The 19,680-nt window shown below is 38.8% G+C and overlaps 1 protein-coding gene across 8 annotated transcripts in view; it reads left to right on the top strand.

The window, feature by feature from the left end:
* Nucleotides 1–17,189, top strand: part of GAK (cyclin G associated kinase) — a 77,698-nt gene extending 60,509 nt beyond the window's left edge. For all 8 annotated transcript variants that reach the window (XM_074813762.1, XM_074813761.1, XM_074813763.1 and 5 more), the window contains 6 exons: nucleotides 2,192–2,326; nucleotides 2,687–2,806; nucleotides 6,713–6,925; nucleotides 8,330–8,478; nucleotides 9,797–9,973; nucleotides 11,651–17,189. In XM_074813762.1, coding sequence (XP_074669863.1) covers nucleotides 2,192–2,326; nucleotides 2,687–2,806; nucleotides 6,713–6,925; nucleotides 8,330–8,478; nucleotides 9,797–9,973; nucleotides 11,651–11,752 — 896 coding nt within the window. In that variant the 3' untranslated portion in view covers nucleotides 11,753–17,189. The remainder of the gene's footprint in view (nucleotides 1–2,191; nucleotides 2,327–2,686; nucleotides 2,807–6,712; nucleotides 6,926–8,329; nucleotides 8,479–9,796; nucleotides 9,974–11,650) is intronic.
* The last annotated feature ends 2,491 nt before the right edge of the window (nucleotides 17,190–19,680 follow it).

The following is a 19,680-nucleotide window of genomic DNA, read 5'->3' as shown; positions in this document are numbered from 1 at the left end:
AATAATCATTATAGAAATCATGTAATCACATAGTTTGGAGTGTGTAAATACTTTGAAATGCTTTGGTGTGGTGCGCTTGATTTGTGGATGCTTTCCACCTAGCACCCTGCGCAGAATAAAGCAATATCTCCTCTCTAAACTAATTCTGGTTTCGAGAGGGTTTTTTTAGGTAACACAATGAGAAAGAATTTAGCCTAAGAATAAACTTTAGTTCCAGGAGGAACATCTTATCTGTTCAGTATATTGCACATTGTACTCCATTGTTTCAGATTTTTCTGGTAAAAGTGGATGTATGTGAGCTTGTACTATTCATAGTGAATTCACTGCTGTACATAGCAGTAAGTTAATCCCTGCTTTGTTCAGGGTGGGAAAGATGATGAACTTAATGCTCTTAAACCAGCAGTTATAAAACACCTGATTCCCATAGTGCGTTCTCAGTCTTTCAAATGCATTCAGCTGTAGTTTATTCATATTTCTCTCAACTTGGTTTTACCATAGTTAATTCTATAAGTGGCTGTAAATTTCCTTACGACCCTGTAAAAAACTTGTTATAACAGAGATCATAAGCCAAAATGATTTCTAGCTTAAAAATAAATACTAATACTAATTCAAGGCCCACTTAAAATTTGAGTGGCATATGGTACAGCAAATTTCTAAACTGATGAATAGACAGTTTTGGATACTCTGATGGTTATAGCCAGTGACACTGCTGTGCTGCAGATAGCTGGGCTCCTGAGTACTGAGGCAAATACATACTGTTTCTCCCATGGTTTCAGAGGCAGGGAAATGAGGCTTAAGTCTGGAGAAAGGGCTGAAAATTGTACTATACCTTCAGAAGACTTTGGTGGCTACTTCATACATTTTATTCTGATGTTCTAATGTTTTTTTTCACATGCAGCAGAGATGACTGCTGTAATACAGGCTCTTGGCAGGCATTTGCAGGGTATTTGATGTGCTCTCTTTGCAACTGTAAGATCTAAGTATAAATAGAATTGGTGGATTGAGGTGGTGGAGGGAATATTTAATTTGCTTCCAACGATTTCCTCAAGATAAAATAGCTTCTGTGATTTGATATCAGTATCCAAAAGGTACAGTTTAGAAGCTGAGAGAAGTAAAAAGCTGTGATGTTAAAGCATCCAAAGCGTCAAAATGTCGCTATTTTTGTAAGGGTGGCTAGGTTAGCTTTCCAAACTCTAGGTCTTCAAAATATCTTAGAGCACTGCTAAACATACTGGTTTTGCTGAAATACCACCTCTCCCTGTAGCACTGACTGTTGTCATTAGCATTGAAGGGCTGGTTACATTCAAAAGCTGTTCTGCTTCACTCTGAGTCTCTACCAGCTGTGCTTGAAGGGAATGCTGAGAGCTGGCATGCAGCTTTGAGTGTTCATATCTAGGACCTCTCATTCTGAGGATGACTCACCTTATACTGTGTGTGAGAGAAAGGAGGGGAGGAATTATTTGCAAGTGTTAGGAGTGGCAGTTAAAACCCTGTGTTGGATGTGACACTTCCTAAAAGTTAGTGGAAGCACCCTTACATCCTTTTGAATGCGACTGTTTCATTTTCTGTTTTCAGTTGGCATGGTGATTTTGCTTTGCACATAGAAAAATGTTTTTTATCCATGGAGCTAATGATTCTCAATCTTTTCCTAGAAGAGATCACTCATCCTGTATCTTGCTCTTTAATTGCATGCATTCATTCATATACTGAACCTTAAAGGATTAGTTTGTCACATGAAACCTGGGGTAGGCAAACCTGAGGTTTGAAGTGACCTGGCTCCACCTGTGTAGCACCCAGACTGCCGAGTGAAACGGAGTACCATTTTGTGAAACGCTGCAGCTTTCTATTTACCTGCTGTGTTGTCAGGAACAGCAATGTGCCCTGAAGCCATCCTATAGCTAGTCTTTTTGCCCAGGAGGCCTAAGCTGATAAATTCATAGATTGCCTGTGCATGAAAACATCTTCTCTATGAAGTGCATGGGATGTTTCAAATACAAATGAAGGAATTCCAGTGGTAAAACCTTTGAGTCCTGTTTAAGACTGTGTGACTGTATTATGGAGAAAGTTAAGCAAGCCATGTAGTTGGTCATTGTAGCTGACAATGTGGTACACAGTTCTGTTGGTATTGGCAAAACATCCATTATTGTGATGGTTTTCTTAAAAGAATAATCAGATTTCTTTTTTTCTGTAGGGAATCTGACACCAGAGCCGTCTAAAATATCATCTTCTACAAGCCACCCAGATCTATTAGGTGGTTGGGATTCTTGGGCAGATTCCTCGGGAACCAGCAATGTAGTGTCACCACAGTTGAAGCCTCTTTTTGAAGGTATTATGAAATTAAATTCTTCCACTAGGAGGAGTAAGGAATATTCCAGATTTGGTCAGTTTAATAACCTGAAACTGCTGAATGTGTCTTCATGCCTTTTTGTTTTGTTGCTTATAGGACTTCATGCTCTTGTGCTTACATGCCGCTTTAGTAAGGCACTTGTGTTTTTTTCAGAGTAAGTTCAAGGCAGAGGAACCCAATAGTTTCAGTTATCTGTAGTAATGGTGGTTCTTGTCATGGTAAAAGATGTCATGGAGCAGAATGCTGGGGAGGTTTACACAAGGTGGTATGGAAATTGTACTTTTATTCATTCTCTCAACTTCCAAATACACCAAGTACATATGTTTTCTAATTATACAGGTCAAGCTTTTACCACAGGGAGCCAGTCCAATGTGTCTTCAGGTCTGCCTTTCAGCCAGGCTGTATCTCAGAACTTTGATCCTTTTGCTGATCTTGCCAATCTTGGATCTAGTCTTCCAGGTAAGAACTTACTTTTAAGAAACTATGCTTAATGCCTCCATGGTTTGATTTGCTTCTTGTATCCATAAATATAGCCGATAGCTTATATAAACTGTTTCCTTTTAATTGTTAACAACCAGCTTGAGGCAGTTGCTGAGAGCAGACAAGTAACAAGAAAAGATGGCATCTTTACAGAGATTGTGAGGAACATGCAGAATAATATTTCAGAAAATAACCACAGTTGTGATTTAAAAACAGTATAAATACTTAATGCTTCAGAATCTAGTTGAGATGAGAAACCAGGGGTTGCTGATTCAGTAACTGATCATGAGGTTTCTTATCTAGCATTGATACTGTGCAGTGAAGGATATAAAATGAAAGCTGAATTAAATTCTTTGTTAGATCCAAAGTGACAGTTGTCTTCCTTTTAATTCAATACTTTTCTTTGAATTCAGTAGGCCTTCATAGCTCTGTTGCTCAAATCTGTCATGTTTGTAAGATGAGCACAAATCAAGCCCATACTTGTACACCAAATACCATGAGCAGTATGAACATTTGTCAGTTTGCAGTGGTGTGTACAAGAAGTTATGGAAGATGAGACACATCGCAGAGTAACACTTGTCCCAGGATGTTATATTCACCCCAAACTCAGGAATTAGCACTGCAGCATTCTCAAGCAGCAGAAAAACTAAGGGCAATAAAAAGAACTGAGGTTCTTGCATTTCAGGGCCACACTGCCCTAGCAAATGTCTGATTTGTAGCTTTTAAATGTGACTAGCTGCTAAGAGTCCAAGAAATCATTTGGAACAGCCTATAATTGCTGAGTTGTTGAATTGCAGAAATGAGCTTTTCCCTTAGCTTGGAGCGGACAGGTTTTACCCTGTTGCCTTGGTAGTTAGCATTGTATATTGAATTGACTACCCTCTTGGTGGAATTATCTTACATACATAATTTGGGTTAATATGGACCTGTCAAATCCTATATGTATCATGACAGTAAAAAAATCAATTTCTTTGACTTGGAGATGCAGGTATAGCATTCAGTGAACCAGTGGAAGAAATTGTACCGATTTTAGCAGGATTTAGATCAATTCACAGAATCACAGAATCATTCAGGTTGGAAAAGACCCTTGGGATCATCGAGTCCAACCATCAGCCCTACTCTACAAAGTTCTCCCCTACACCATATCCCCCAACATCTCATCCAAACGACCCTTAAACACATCCAGGGATGGTGACTCCACCACCTCCCTGGGCAGCCTATTCCACTGTCTGACCACTCTTTCTGTGAAAATTTTTTCCTAATGTCCAGTCTAAACCTCCCCTGTTGCTGTTTAGTTCTTTAGTCTTTCAGTAGGAAAAATGACTGCATTAAAAAGTAGCCAGTTGTCACTGTGCTAGTTAACCTTCTCAGGCTTGAACTGAATTTTCAGGAAGCTACAAGAACTGGAGTTTAGACTCAGTGTTGTATTTCTCATAGGAGTGTTTTGGCCTTCACATACAAGCCATTATTCTGGAAGAAGAGTTATGAAAGTGAAAGCTGCTTAATTTAGAATACTATATAAACAGAAAAGAAACAATAGCTAAAGGTGGTGGTAGTAGTAGTAGTGTATTAGGCTAGTGGTAGGATTCCAGTATGTTTTGTGGTAGTTGGTGTTCTCACACTCTTCATTCCTAGAAATGGTCTTGTACCAGAAAGTAGGAGTGTAGTTTTGAAAAGTTGCTGCTGGTAGTGATGTGTTGCGGGAGGATATTGGACTTGCATAACTCTGAGAGTTATATCAAGCAAAGCAGTTTATTTTTCTAATACTACATACTTATGCTCTCACCAAAGCTCTTCATAATTAGCAAATCAGCAATTAGACAGCTATCTACCTTTTCTCCTATCAGCATAAGACCACTCTAACACGCGCTGTGCAGACCAATCACCTTCTTGTTCATGTGGTGGTAACTTCTCACAGTTCAGTACTTTTCCACAGTTCAGTGTTGCAGCTGTCCATTGTTTTTCCCTGCCACCTTGGCACAACTCGGCAGTTTCTTATCTTACTCCGAAAGCCTGTTTCTCATCAAAGCCTTGCTGCTTCTCAGAGGCTGTGCAAGGCTGACAGGCTGATGTCTCCCACGGTGATGCATTGGTTTGTCCTACAGAAAGAATTGGTTGGCCTTGAAGACTGAAATAATGAATGTAGAATGCTTTGAAATGAGGAGACTTTTCAATGTGTGAGACCATGTATTCTGACTAATAACAGGGATTTTTTTCTTGTAAATTCCACAAGTTAGAAGTGACTGAAGACTAAGTTGACTATGCAACTGGGTTCTTTCGTGAAAAAACAGTGCAATCTTAGATCTTTCAGGTGTTGTATCACAGTACGAGGTTTTCTCAGGTGTGGTGTTTAGAGGTATAGTATGGTACCTTGTAGATGGCCCTGGGAGACATCCTCTTGTGTAAGCTGTTACAGCTATGAGCAGCAGCTACAAGAGGGAGCTATCAGGAGGTGTGGGGAACCAGTTTTGAAAGCGGAAACTGAGTTTACATTGCTGTGTGTATCCAGACAAGCTTGGGTGTTTTTTCTGAGGCTTTAAGGTGAATAAAATGGGGGGAAAATAAGTTCTAGACTGGCTTGGGATATGTTTGAGCTGAAAGTTAGGTTCTAATCATCAGCAGCTAATTAATAATGTATGTGGAGATGCAAATATTAATTCACCTTCCTCCAAGAAATAAGGAGATCATAAGTTTGTCATTCAAGACCAAGTGATAAAGATTTCTGGTTTCGAAGTATCAGTATTTCATTCATACTATACTTTCTGGCTGGCTTCAGGTGAGTAACCATATTTGACAGCTAGTCTTGCATTCATGTTCTGTCATTTTTAGGGAGTTCTTCCAACATGAATAGATCTTAATGTGTTTTAGGATGTTATAAGTGTGGTATAAAATGTTTCTTTTCCAAAAAAATTATGTATCTAAATTCAGTCATCATGCTATTTTTTCCCTATGATGGGTATATGCCACGTATGTGCAACTTGTCAAGGGAACTGAGTGTCTAGGAATGTTTCCAAAGGAAGTCAATCAAGAGCAATTTAATAGTGTCTTGGTTTAGAAGAAAAAAAATATCTCAGGTTTATTCTCATCAGTGAGACAAAAAGCTAAACAATTTAAAAGGTAAGAGCTTTATTCTGCTCAACTTGTTTATCATGAGTATTTTAGAGTAGCAAAAAGGCCCTGTGCGTTCTTCCCAAAGTGAGTGGCAGGTGAAGCTGTTAAACAGTGTTATTTATACAGATTTAATGAAGGGAAAGGGGATACTAAAAATTGAGTCAATATTGTGTTGATAGACCTATAGATCACGCCAGGGTGATTACAACAGTATCTCCTGCAGGCTTCAGTGCTTTTTTTAAACTCATGTGCCACATTGCCTGCTAATGCTGCTATAGAATAATCGTCTCATCTTTGTGAAACAGTAGTGCAAGATATCACTACAGACTTAGAAAGCATTCGTTTGAAAATATTTTCAATATATTACATTTTCTTGATTATATAATTAGGTTTTTTTAGTGTCCTCTGCATATTAACAGACGTTGAAATATAATGAATTGGGAAGTAGAACTACTGTCACTGCCAAATTATTTTCTGGCCTTATGCATGCCTGGCTGATCAGATAAGAGTGAATGCTTCTGCTAAAACTGACAGTTGAGGACATGAGTTGTAGGAGGCTGAAAGACTTTCAGTAATGGCTCTAGCTCCTGCCATCCAAGCTACTTGTTAATGAGATTCTTAACTTCATTTTACACGCACTTTTCTGTTACACTGTCTCTTGTATAGTGGTATCACTGTAAACTATGTGTTTAGATGTTGAGACCAAACTGACTGTCTTGTATTAAACAGGTGACAGATACTGAGCTGAACAACTAATTTAGTATTTATTGTTAGGTTCCTCCAGTGGTGGACTCTCGAGTAGTGGCTTTGGTCAAAAGACTGCTCCATCTCAGAAGCTGGGAAATCAGTGGCAGAAATCCACAAAACCACCAAGTCCTTCGTGGCAGTCCCAGACTAAATCCAGCACAGCAGCTAAACCAAATTATGTAGTAAACTTCAGTGTTATTGGAGGACGAGAAGAAAGAGGAGTCAGAACACCAAGCTTTGGTAAGTTTTCTGAATGGCCTGTGTGAAGTTAGTGAGATGTGCTAAATTACCTGCAGAAATTTGTACTTTCATCTTTTTATTTACATTTAGGTTGTGTCTAGTGGAAATCACAAAAGAGCTTGACAAATCTGGTGTCCAGCTTTTGCAAAGCTGTACTAGAATATCAGAGACAACCTGACCATGTCCCAAATATTTGCAAGTTTGGACATAAAGTCTCAGGGCTATATTCACTTACCCACATGGGTGCTAGTTTTGTATCACTGGGTTAGAAAGGTAAACTTGATCTATCCAGGGAGAGATGGTAGATAATGTTGCTTCATGGTAGTCCACTTGTTGCATCCTTTTACCTGTATGTCACATTTTTCCTAACTGAAGCATAGTAGCTAGTCTTAAGAAAGATTGAGGTTAAACTTCCTGGAAATTCTTGTTTCAAACAAGGATGGGGACAGGACCAGGTGGAATCATTCTTGGAACCAGTCCCTTAAGATGTTCCAAATGAATAGGGAAGCCTAGAGGTACAGGCATGGCCTCTTCTACATTAATTTTCTTGGAAAACTTTATTTTCCTGGTGTGTTGGTATTAGGATTTTGCCTCCCTTTAACCAGCATATAACTGAACAGCAGGTACTTTAAATTGAAATGATTCTGTTGATTTGTATCTGGAAAGAGGTGGCAGGATGGAGAGGCAGTGGGCCTAAATTGCAGCACAGGAAAGTATAATTGGAGAACAGGAAAAAAAAATTCAATTAGCATGATGAAGTGCTGAAATGGGGCAAGAGATGTTGTGATTCCTCATCCTTGAAAACAGGTGGCCCTCAACTGGACAAGGACCTGAGAAATTTATCTAGTTGTCGCCTGTTTTGAGTGGGGATTGCACTGAATGACAGAGGCTTCTTTAGAATTCAGTTATTCTACAGTTCTCTAAAATTTGTTGGTTCTGTAATGACTATTCATGTTGATATTTTATCCTTTCATTATTCTGTAAAAGTTTGAACTTCAGTGTTGACTACATACTTTTGACTAGAGTATTGAATATATATAGTCACTTGAAAAACTGCTGCACAACAGTTACTGCGCAACTTTGTAGTGGAAAAATGGAACTGTTTCCAAAATCATGAATAGGTAGATGTCTACTCCCTCAAATCTATTCCCATTTTTGAAAAAACAGGACATAAAAGTATTTAGTCACATGTATGCATATGACGTTATCTGTTTGGCTGGACTGAAAGCTTGTCAATGATCCCTTTTATTCCTGTCCTGTTAGTCTTGTGGAGTTTATCAAGCCACTGAAGGACATTTATCATGGTAGTGAGAAATGTCATTCAGGTGTATCTAAGTGCAGTATATTTCCCCCATTAATGTATTCTCCTATGTAACTTTTTATTTAATTCTTCTCCTTTCATAGGTCAAAAGCCAAAAGTTTCAGAAAATGACTTTGAGGATCTCTTATCTAATCAAGGGTTTTCGGCTAAATCTGATAAAAAGGGACCAAAGACCATTGCTGAGATGAGAAAACAAGAAATGTCTAAAGATATGGACCCCTTGAAACTCAAGGTTTGTTTAACAGCGATTTTGATTTAAGTGAAAATCTGAGCTTAGGCTTAGAACTGCTGATAACAGAGCAGAAGGATACAATGACTAACAGCAAACTGATGAAGCAGAATGAAATTTTATTTGTATTTAAATTATATAACTGTAGAAGTTAGCACGAACAAGAGTCAGTTGGTAATGAAACAGCAGAGACAATAGCACTAAAAGTGTGTGGATGGAATGCAAGTTCCCGTTTTTTTAAGCTAAGCTTGCAGATTTTAAGAACCTGTTTTCTTGTCAGTCCATTCTTTGACGCCAGAACTGTTCTTTCTCTAGTGTTCCCAAAGGTTGTCTTAGAAAAGATGGATTTGGCTGATAATGCAAAACTACACTTTAAAAAACAGGCAGGTGAGGATAGCTGTCTTCAGAGTGACCACTTACTTGCATTTACCAGTTAGAGTGCTGCTGCTGTCCTAAGACAGCAGTTCTGGAGATGGGTTATAGAGCTAGTCTGTGGGTGTTACCTGCTCAACTGTTCAGATTTTTGATGTATTTCTCATTGATAACATCATATATATATAAAATACCTTCAGTTTTGTAGGCTTTATGGTGCTGTAGAAAAGTTTATCAAAGAACTTTGGAAGGATGCTGAAATTTGTTTTCACAAGGTGTCTTACCTGAAAAGTATGCACAGTTTGCATGGGTACCTTTTAACACAAATCACCGTAAATGGAAATGAGTACAGATTTTTATTCACCATACTCGTAGCTGATAGAGGGCAGAGATTTTCATATTACATAACTCAGTGTTCAAGATGCTCTATCACTATATCACAGTGGCTTGAATAATGGTGTTGAAGTCTGAAATGGCCAGTTATTCTAATCAGCTTTCACTGGGATATCTGAAAGAACACTTTAGTTTGTGCACCCCTGCAGGTTGCTTAAGTAAACTTTAACTATTAATATGCGTGATCTGAAACTCTCGTACAAATCAAATAAAAGCTTTAGTAAATTAATGTTGTCCCCTGACAGGGAGTTAATGTAATAGTGACATGTTTTGAATTACTTGTCATTAATTTTACAGAGTTTTGTAATATGTTAACTGTCTCAGTACTTTCTCTTGCAATGACTGAATTTCTGCAATAAACTACTAACAATGAGCTACTCTCCAGTGACAGATGCAAAATACCACTTTTGGGTGGCTAATGATCTGGATGCCAGAAAGAAGAATGGAGTAAGACAGTTGGGCTTAATCTTATAGTCTTTTACAGAGTGAAGGTATGTTTTTAAACTGAGAATGCTTACAGTGCTGCATTCAGTTCTATACATTCTGTTTTTCCCAGATTCTTGAATGGATTGAAGGAAAGGAGAGAAATATCAGAGCGTTAATATCCACTCTTCATACAGTGCTTTGGGAAGGGGAAAATAAGTGGAAACCGGTCAGTATGGCAGATCTAGTAACTCCTGAACAAGTAAAGAAGTACTACAGGAAAGCAGTGCTTGTAGTTCATCCAGATAAGGTGAGCGTATTCCTCTGATCTTTCCTTTAGAAGGAATATAGACTGCTTTCACCACACAGTACTAGTTACTGACAGATGCTGCAGCCTCGCTACATGCTCTTCACTTGTAGGGTGCAGCCTCAGCACCCTACATGCTCTTCACTTTGCTTCCATTGTCTTCTGAATTTTGTGTCCTACTGCATTCAGGTACTACAGGATTTTTCTTGTCATCCTGACACAGCACAAAATTCAGGACATAAATGTTAACAAATGAAAGATCCCATGAGGGTTGTACTGAGCACCAAAGTCAGTTATGCTGGGCTCAGACTGACTGCTGTCAGTTTTAGTACTGATCAGTGGAACCTCCTTTATTTCTACCAGCTGATACTTCAGGTCTTTAGGACTGTTCACCAGTAAATGAAGACTCAGAGGCTGCCACAGCAAAACTGGTGGGAAAAACCTGCTGAACCTCCTTTACTGAACAACTTTACTCGGAACTAGAAAAAGTAAACTTCACTAGAGTAAACACATTAGCAGTTGAAAAATACTTGATGAATATGACATTCCAGTTGTCTTTAAAATATTTAATGCATTTTATTGCTGTCTGTTAGTCTTCCAATGTATGAAGGTAGCTTCTTGTTCTAAGTCATTGTACTAGGCTGTGTTTTAGATATAAGTGTTTGAATGTTCCTGGTTTGAACTTTCAAGCTTGCCTTCACTGGTGGTTCAGTGAGTAGTAGTCTGAAGTCCTATGTCTTCTATCCATAACAGAGAAACAAGATGTTGTTCGTTCTTTTCTTCCTGCCCCACACATTGCCTGCCCGCGCCCCCCCGCCTTGCTGGTTTTGGCCATGTGACTTCTTCCACCTTTGTGGTGGTGTTTTGGTGCTTTCTGTAAGCCCCTTAATGCATTAGTGTCAGAATACAGGTCTATTTGAGGCATTTTCTTCTTCCTTGTCTTTTTTTTCTGCCACTTTGAGTTAAAGCAGTCCCTGAAAGGGTCTATAAAGCACTGCAGTTGGCAAAAGCCAAGCACCAAGAGAAGGGAAAGGATACTGCAGAGGGCTCTAGGGTTTCCCTTTTGTGTTGGAACCTGTTAAAATGACTCATCTTGAGGGACTGAATCTTTACTAACTGTGGGGGTTGCATTGGCCCAGAGGCAGGGCTGCTGTGAAATAGGCAGGGATTCAGGAGCATAATTCCATTGAGTATGGAAGCAAACACACAGGAAGTGCTGTGTCGTTAATGTTGAGTCTTAGCATCATTTGCAGTCAGTAACAGATTCTTCTGCAGGGAATCCTGTCCAAAAGGAGTCATATTAAATAGTGCTTGAATTTTATTCTTGTACACTATTCCAAGGTCTGTCAGAAAGCAATTTCAAAAATCAGTGAATTTGATCATTAATATTAACTAAAACTATGAAAAGAACAGTTTGGAAAACTGTTTTTAGCTAAGTTTCAGTTATGAGTTGCACTAAAAGTTTGAAGTAACGTAAGGAAACCAAGGCTTTGGCATTGTTTAAAATATTCATGGCAAACTTTGGATAAGATTGGAGAGAGCTGTGTGCCTGCAAAATTGTATTCACACAGCAGTCTGAAGTTGTTGAATAAGATAGGAAAGATCTCACCCCTTTTATATTTGCTAAGTCATGTTATTCCTAATATTTTTATGCTTCTAATATGTACTCTTTGTTTCCAGGCCACAGGACAACCTTATGAGCAGTATGCCAAAATGATCTTCATGGAATTGAATGATGCATGGTCAGAGTTTGAAAACCAGGGATCAAAGTCCCTTTTCTAAAACTTCATCTGTTACAGAACTACTTCTAAAAACTGGAGCTGAGCATTGTTGTGACTTTATTGCACCTATGATTTATGAAGCGCTTTTCCATGATTTCAGCGCAGTTTCTAATTGTGCGCTTAAATGTGGTGGTATATTTTGTAAGATGTAGAATACACAGCATTACATGGGTGCATTAAGAAAACAGCTGCTCAGTACTTGAAGAAATCAGTCTTGGAAGTAAAGACTTCCTTTCAGTTTTACATGTGGTAAAATAGAATTTTAATGAAGCTCCATGATTTCTGGTATACTAGTATGAATCATTCCAATTTCACTGATCTTTGCTTTACCTCTACCTTCCCAAATTTCTGTTACTTTCAGTAGTTTTGTGATTCAGTTTTGATGTTTGGTGCCTGTTGCCTTATTCAAAGTGCTTCAGTTATCAGCAGTGACTTTGCTTTGCTTATCTCAAACCTGAAAGTGTATATTTTCAGCTGTATTTTATGTAATCAATCTGATAATCATTCTGTAAATAATGTTTTCTGACAATACCTGTGTTCCTTACAATAAAGTAACAGTTGTTCAGCCAAAAAGACCCCAAATGTGGGAAAGTCAGCCAGGGTTCTTGATTTTTAATTTTTTTAAGATATGAATCTAGAAACAAATCTTAACTTTAAGGTCTGCATGTTCATGCTGTTATTTATTATGAACCTTTGGAAGGCAGTATAACCAGTACTTATTTTCCTAGTTTTTTTAATAGTGTCTTTTGCTTCAGATTTCAGTGGAACATTCCTTCCGCTAGATTTCAGATACTCTGATAGAAATAATATTATTCTGAAACTTGAAGTGTAAGCACAAAACATTTTATTCTGCTTTGATTTGTCTTGAGTAAATACTACATTACACATTATCATCTGGAGAGCATTTAAAGTGCTTTAACACATTTTGCTGCATGTCTGAATTTCTGTATTATTGAGATGTGCATGACATCAGTGTATGTGAAAACATGGGATATATTGGTAGACTGGTGGATTTCTGCTCACCTACCTTCCATGCACTGGCTAATGCAAGATGAGTAGAGACACAGCTTGGTAACAAAACTTGTCATGTTTTCTGATCTCTATTCAGAATGCAGTTTTTCACTAGTGCTGGGGTGAATGAATGCAAATGACCAATGACTGTTACGCAGTGTATAATAACAAAACGCAATTTTCATAGCAAGTTTGAAAATGTTGAAAATTAGTGTTGTGGTATTAAAACTTTGGCAACAGTATCTTTGAATAGTACAGTTGGGCATTCAAGGGGATATTTTGATTATTTAGTTTTATACATTTTTCATGCTTTGCTGAGGGAAGCTGTACCATTATCAGAGGTAACTCTTCAGCTGAGGAACATCTAAACAGAAAACATGATTCTAATGTCACCTGAACAGTGTGTTGGATGAGGTATTCCACTGCCACCCCAGCCTGAGAGCTGATGGGTATAGAGACTTGTGAACACAGGTTGCAATTCATAGCCTCTAAGCTTAAATCCAACACAGTTACTTATTAACATCTGATAAAAGGGTTTGTTTGTGTATATTCACATACATATTCAGCTACTGTGATTTTTAAGATGGAAGTCAGGATCAGTTATGAATCAGGAAGGCTTTATATTATTCGTAGCTGCAGTTGATTTCAGTTACTGCTTTGATGCATTCTTAAATCTCAGTAGATGTCTTCATAAAAAAACAGGTAACTTGCTGTCTGATTTAGAGTAAGAGCTAATGTTTTTTTCCTTGGGACACTTAATTAATTCTTTGTATGTGTGGTCTGCATCCATGGAAATTAAAGGCTCCTGCTGGTAGGATAGCTTGGTTGGAGATGTGCATGGCTTTTAACAGTTCTAGGGCAAATGATATCTAGTAATAGGTTTAAAAAGACACATACAGATATATAATGTCTGACTGCACTCCTATATACGGCTGAGAGGTAAAGCATTTCCGAGAGAGCTGCTTTTAGTAAGGAAGGACTACTTTAAAAACCCACGTTCCTCTCAGCACATACGGGCAACTTAATTTTTAGGGACACATTTTTAATTGTTCATTTCTTAAAATGCGTGTATAAAATTGAAAATGGGGAGGAAAATATTCTGCTTTGTATGTTACGTAGCATTTTCTGGATCATGTCTACATTTCTCTGTTTATTTCTCTACTCTAGTTTGCAAAACTTTAACAGTGAAGAAAAACCTTGGATGTGGTTTTAAGTGAGAAGGGAAACATGAGTGTAAGTTTTTCATCTGGAACTGAATATCTCTTGACATTGATTCCCACTTTTTAAAATAATGGAAGATCATGAAGTTTGGCTGTGGATTCTTCCAAGAGCTACTTGATAATTACTGAAATTTCAGTCAGGTTGACAGGATCCCTCAACTTACTTCACTTAGTCAGCTCTGGTCCTCAGTGGGGGATCTGACTGATTGCTATGTCCTGCTCCTTTCAATGTAGTGGAATTTTGGTGTTAAGAATCTGGGAGATGCTCAGTTTAACTCAAATCTTGACAGTGAAACTTTCTTGGAGGGGTTTTCTTGTATAACTGTTATCAGTTAGCTGTGTTGCCCTCAATGTGCAAAAAAATTGGATTTCACTAAGGCCCTGTAAACAAACATTAAAAATTCAAGTGATAAACATGAATTTAGTAAACTGAAGTGTTTTCTTTAGAAGATACAGCAAAATGAGGACTACCAAAGGTCTTTCATAGTGTAAGGTGCTTATATTAAATTTTTTAGTTACAGGAATCTGTGAAGAGGGAAGTTAAAGTAAATTTTATATACACATGTTGAGTTTTAATGTTGCTTTTAAAGGAGAGGGTCATTTGGAAGAAAAAGTCCAGAAGTTCTGTCTGAATTAATCTTAAAACAGTAACAAATAGTAGAAAAACTGTGAATGAGGGCTTCTCAACCTTTCTCATGCTCTGTACTTCATTGTTAATTGGATGTCTGCTCTATGGGATAGGACTGCACTCAAACTATTACACATTTCACTGTAGCTGTATTCTTAATGTCCCCAAGCAGAAAAGCTTTTAGAATAGGATGCAGAAAAATTGATAAAACTGACTTGATTAGATACTGTGAATTTGCTCTGCACTTAAAATGTATATTTTCCATTCCTGCTTGTTATTCATTGCACAGTTAAATTTTGAAATGTTGAAGTGAAATCTTGCCCTGAAAGCTAGACTTGATACTTACTTCTGCTGACTGCAAAGCTTGAGGTTGAGGTAACTGAGTGTTGTCAGTAGGTTGATGATGTGTCTACCAGACTTCACATGTGGCACTTGAAGTTCTATTATGAAGCACCTCCTTGACTCTTGCAGCAAAACACAGTGCCTTCTGGCCCATGTTTGTAGTTCCATTGTCTGTTAATGACAACTGATTAATACCATGCCTTCTTCACAGCCTACCAGGATCCAGTTCTTAAAAGTGAGTAGCTTAACATGGTTATTGCAAGAGCAAAGAATAACAGTGCAACAAAGATTAAGGGAAGAGTAGAGTAGAACATCCAGACTCTAACCTACACCTCAAATGTATTCCAATTCTTTCTTCATTGACCTATTCCTACCTACCTCTGTTAAAACCAGGTCTAGACTAATAGAAAGAACCTGGTTTGTAGCATGCTTTTCCAACCCTTTTGGAAGTGCTATTGACTAGCTATAGGCAAGTGTCAGTACCAAGTGCCTGCCTTTTTTTGCAAAAGTTGCTATAAAGCAGGACTTAGAATGATTGGGCAGGTTTCCACTAGTTATTTCTGAATTAAGTTGCTTATGTTATATTGCTGTTACATCTGGAGAGTCAAGCAACTTAGCTTTTAAACTAGAGATCTGTGAAGAAGAATTGGTGTTAAGAGTGTTTGTGGCTAGAACCTACCAAATGGAGAAGAGTGTTTTGACCATGTTGGAGGAAATCAATTGGTGTCTTTAACCTTTGGCATGCCTGTTTGGTGTTTTCTAGTGCTGTCAGATTTCCTTGAACTTAACAGCAGGGAAGAGAAAGAAAAGGAGCAGTTAAGCACTTACATTCATGTTAAATCATGGGGTTATGCTCAATATTGTTAGTGGGTGATGATTCCCAGTCATCAAGCATGGGAGGAGAAGTTCCTCTGCATTATTACCTGGGTAAAGTTCATACAGCTTGCTAATCAATGGTAGCTTCCTTCAGCAAGTACAGAATGGAAAACCTCCAACAGTGCTGATGAAGTATGTTTCATAGGAACAGTGGCAAAGTTCTTGGCATTGCACCTGTGAGGGTAACTGGTGCTCATGAAAAATGTTTATCTCCATTTTCTGGCTGATTCTAGAAGGTTCCTCCAGTGTTGTCTTGCCAAGCACAGAGTAACAGTTCCTTCCTGAATGCAGACTACATCTCAAAGCTGCATGCACAAATTAGTATTTTTCACAAACCAAAGCAGAGTTTGAGCATAACTGAAATCTTGACTGCCCTTTTGGATTTCTGGGTTATGTGCCCCATTCCACCTCCCAAGGCCAGACTGCAGTTACCCCAGCAGCAGCAGTATGTTTGCATAGTCATTGGCCATTGCATTTTCTGCTTCTCACAGTAATATTTCAGGGGTAGCATAAATGTGGAAACATTGTTGCTTCTTAGCTGTGTCCTTTATTGCCTAACAATTGCAATGTATTGAATGCTTTGTAAGTAAGTTCAAATTACTCTTGTACAGTTGCCTGTGCTTTGAGTCAGTTGACATTTTCTGTCAAGAACTTGCAGGTGATTGACCTGTGAAAGCTGTAAAAGGAATGTATCATTTCCCACCCCTTGAGTCTGTCCCTTATGCAGAGTGGCTCTAGTTACCAGACATCCAGTGACGAGGAGCAAAAGGTGACTCAGCTGACCTGTGTTTCTGATCTTGATGAATCTTGCAATGCTTGCTTGCTCTCTGTTTGGATGAGCTTACTGTAGACTGCAGTTTAGACTGCATTAAGCTTCCATCACATGCTCCAAAAATACAAATTCAGTCATTTTTATGAAGGATACATGTCATAGAAGCTTTTATTACTAAAAGAGGCATTGTGAGAGCTCCTGAAACTCTTTAGTGGAATGTACTGTATATTTGCAATGTACACTTCTAAAAGTGACTTATCTCTAAGGACTTAGCTTGCTCTGAGGACCTTATTGTATTTACCTGTAGTTGTGACTGTTCTTTCTATACCTGTGATTTTTCTGGTTTAGGGCGTGTGGAAGGACAGAACAGATATTTAAGTCCTATTTTTTGCTGTCGTTAGGTAATGCAATGTACTGAGTAATTTTGTTACTAGTGAAATTAAAATTATACCTGTATGTATATAAAGATAATATAGTCAAAATAAGCTTTGTTTAAAAGTAGATTCAATGTTTGGCACAATGTCCTTGAACAGAATATTTTGAAGTGTATTACAACGTAACCAATGATCAATTAAAACAAACAAAATTACTTTGCATGTTTCTTTCTTTACCAAGGGAAAAATGACCTGAATACCCAAAGCATTTCTAGAAATGGTTCTCATTAGTATGTTCAGGTTGACTGAACCTCTTGGAAACGAAGTGTCTCTTCTGTTGGAGAGGAGTCCCTGCAGTGTGCTCTGTGGTTTGGCAGCTTGTATAGAGCTGTGAGGGGTTCTTGCACAGGACCTGGTGCAATGCAGTGCCATCCTGTCCCCCAAGGGAAGCTCTTCCATAGGTGCATCACAGTAATTGAAGGTCAGGAGAGCAGGAAGAAGTGGACAAGACTGAGGCAGGAGGGAGGAATGAACAGCCTCTAGTGAGGGTGGAGGAGTGGGACATGTGGTGATGAAGGACTGCAGACCTGGGGAATCTGTGGCAGAATGCTGGAGATGGGGGAATTGCTGCTGAGACAGTACTAACAAGGAACCCAGAAGCATCTTTTGACTCTATGCTCTCAAGAATGGGGGAGGCAGGGTCTTTTATAGTTGGGAACAAGCCACTTGGTGACATTGAGAAAGTTTCTTTAAAAAAGTAAAAGCATAGCTGTGTAGGATTACCACAGGGGATCTCCAAGAATGGTGGCAAACAGGGAGGATATGGGAGAATGGATGGCTTGACCAAAGGAGGATGGGTGGGATAAGCATGAGGCAGGAAAGAAAAGCATAAGCAAACAAGCAAAGTTCTGTTGGGGAAAGGTCATTGCCGTTGGTAAGGTTTTTCATATTCTGCTTACTACTTCAAATAGTCTGATGGGTTTATAAGAATTCAAGATAGGCCTTCGAGCATTTTCTCACTGAATAATCTTTCTCCCTATATCCTTTACAGAACACACTGCTACTTTTGCTGTTAATCTGTTTAGTCTTAAGGTGCAATGCTGCTGAGAAATGTATTGATACTGGCTTCCAGTCATTTACTGCTGCAGCAAAGAAGGATAATGTTAGTCAGTTGCATCTCTTTGGATACAGCAAAGCCTCTGGCTACTTTGACATATTTAGAGAGACTGAGTTTGGAATACAATCCACAGCAGATGGAAATCTTGCAGTGTCAACCTGGCAGGCATCCCTGAGTAATTACACCAGGTAGGTAGAATGTGTTACAAAGAAACAGCATGGCCTTAAGTTCAGTAGCAAGCAGAGCAAACAAAATGGCAAGAGCCAGTGGGGGATTTAAAAAAGGCAGCAGAAACACTGTGCAGACCACTGCATATACTGTGGTGTGCAGAGGAGCCTGTAGCAGTACAAGCCAAAAGCTTCCAAGTCGGCACACTGATCTGGATGCTGGAGTGCTGGAGAGGATACAATTTGCTCTGCCTTGGCACTGCCCCTGTGGGAGAGAAGGACTTTTAGCAGATTTTTACCCCCCATGGCAGAACTGATCAAAAAGCACTGAAGAATGGAAAATAGAGCATGTAGATGGGTGAAGACTTGAACTGTAAGTGAAACAAAGAGCTTCACTCAACAGTCAGAATTGAGTATAACAGTTCAGCAGGTATTCTTTATTCGCAGCGCTGGGCAGCACTGGGGATGGCTCCACCACAAGTGCCGCACTTACTAACAAAACTCTCTGACTAATATTCACAAAAAGCATACGTATGCATTAGATTTTGTAGAAAAGACAGTCTTATGCTAATGGATTCTCAGAATTCTTTTACATAGTCTGAGCATGCGTAGTAAAAATAGAGTGAGGGTCTTCTCCCTTCCTAAGGGGTCCACACAGCCTTCCTCACACTGTTCGTTAGTGAACTTTAGGTCTCTAGCGTCCATATATGGTCATAGAGTTACCTCATCCGTCCTTCAGCTCCTGTTTGTTCCAGCTCTCAGCACTTATCTCGACACTGGCATCTTCTTAGGCCTTTTTTTTCTTTACGTTCCTGCTATTAGGGATGTACTCAGGGAGTTTTTCAGACTGTCCAAGGTCTGTCTTATCTTTACTAGGCAAGGAGTTAAAGGTTTCAAAACATCTTACAAGTGGGTAATGACTACAGAGGGTAGTTAGGAAAAAGTATTAATGAAATTACATACATTGCAGTAAAATATGGGAAAAATACAGGAAAAAAAGCTAGTAAAATACCAGTGATGTCTAACGTTAAAATTAAATGTCATATTACAGGTCCCTGTACATTAGCAATTTCAAGTATACTTGTAGCAACTTCCCTTCATAAGGATCCCTTTCAGTACAAACTGTAAGGGATTCTTCACCTTCTGTAATCCATAAAACGGTGCTGGCTGTTCTGGGGTAGTTTCCACTCCTAATCAAAGGCCTGGGCACACACAAAATACTAACTGTGAAGTTCTCTGGTGTGTAATGCTGCTGGCAGATCCAATATGTAGTTATCTTTGGGGGGGGTGTTTGGGGGCTCATGTTTAGTAAGGCCTCACTTGACTGTTATCAATTGGTGAACTTAACTGCTTGCTTCCTTCTGCATGGTTTTGATGAGCAACAAGACAGCAGAAGCACTCTGGAAGTTGCACTGTGAGGAG

This window comes from Strix aluco, chromosome Z (genome assembly GCF_031877795.1).
Source record: "Strix aluco isolate bStrAlu1 chromosome Z, bStrAlu1.hap1, whole genome shotgun sequence".
Lineage (NCBI taxonomy): Eukaryota > Metazoa > Chordata > Aves > Strigiformes > Strigidae > Strix > Strix aluco.
The sequence above is the reverse complement of the archived record's forward strand: the minus strand, read 5'-3'. Positions and strand labels throughout refer to the sequence as shown.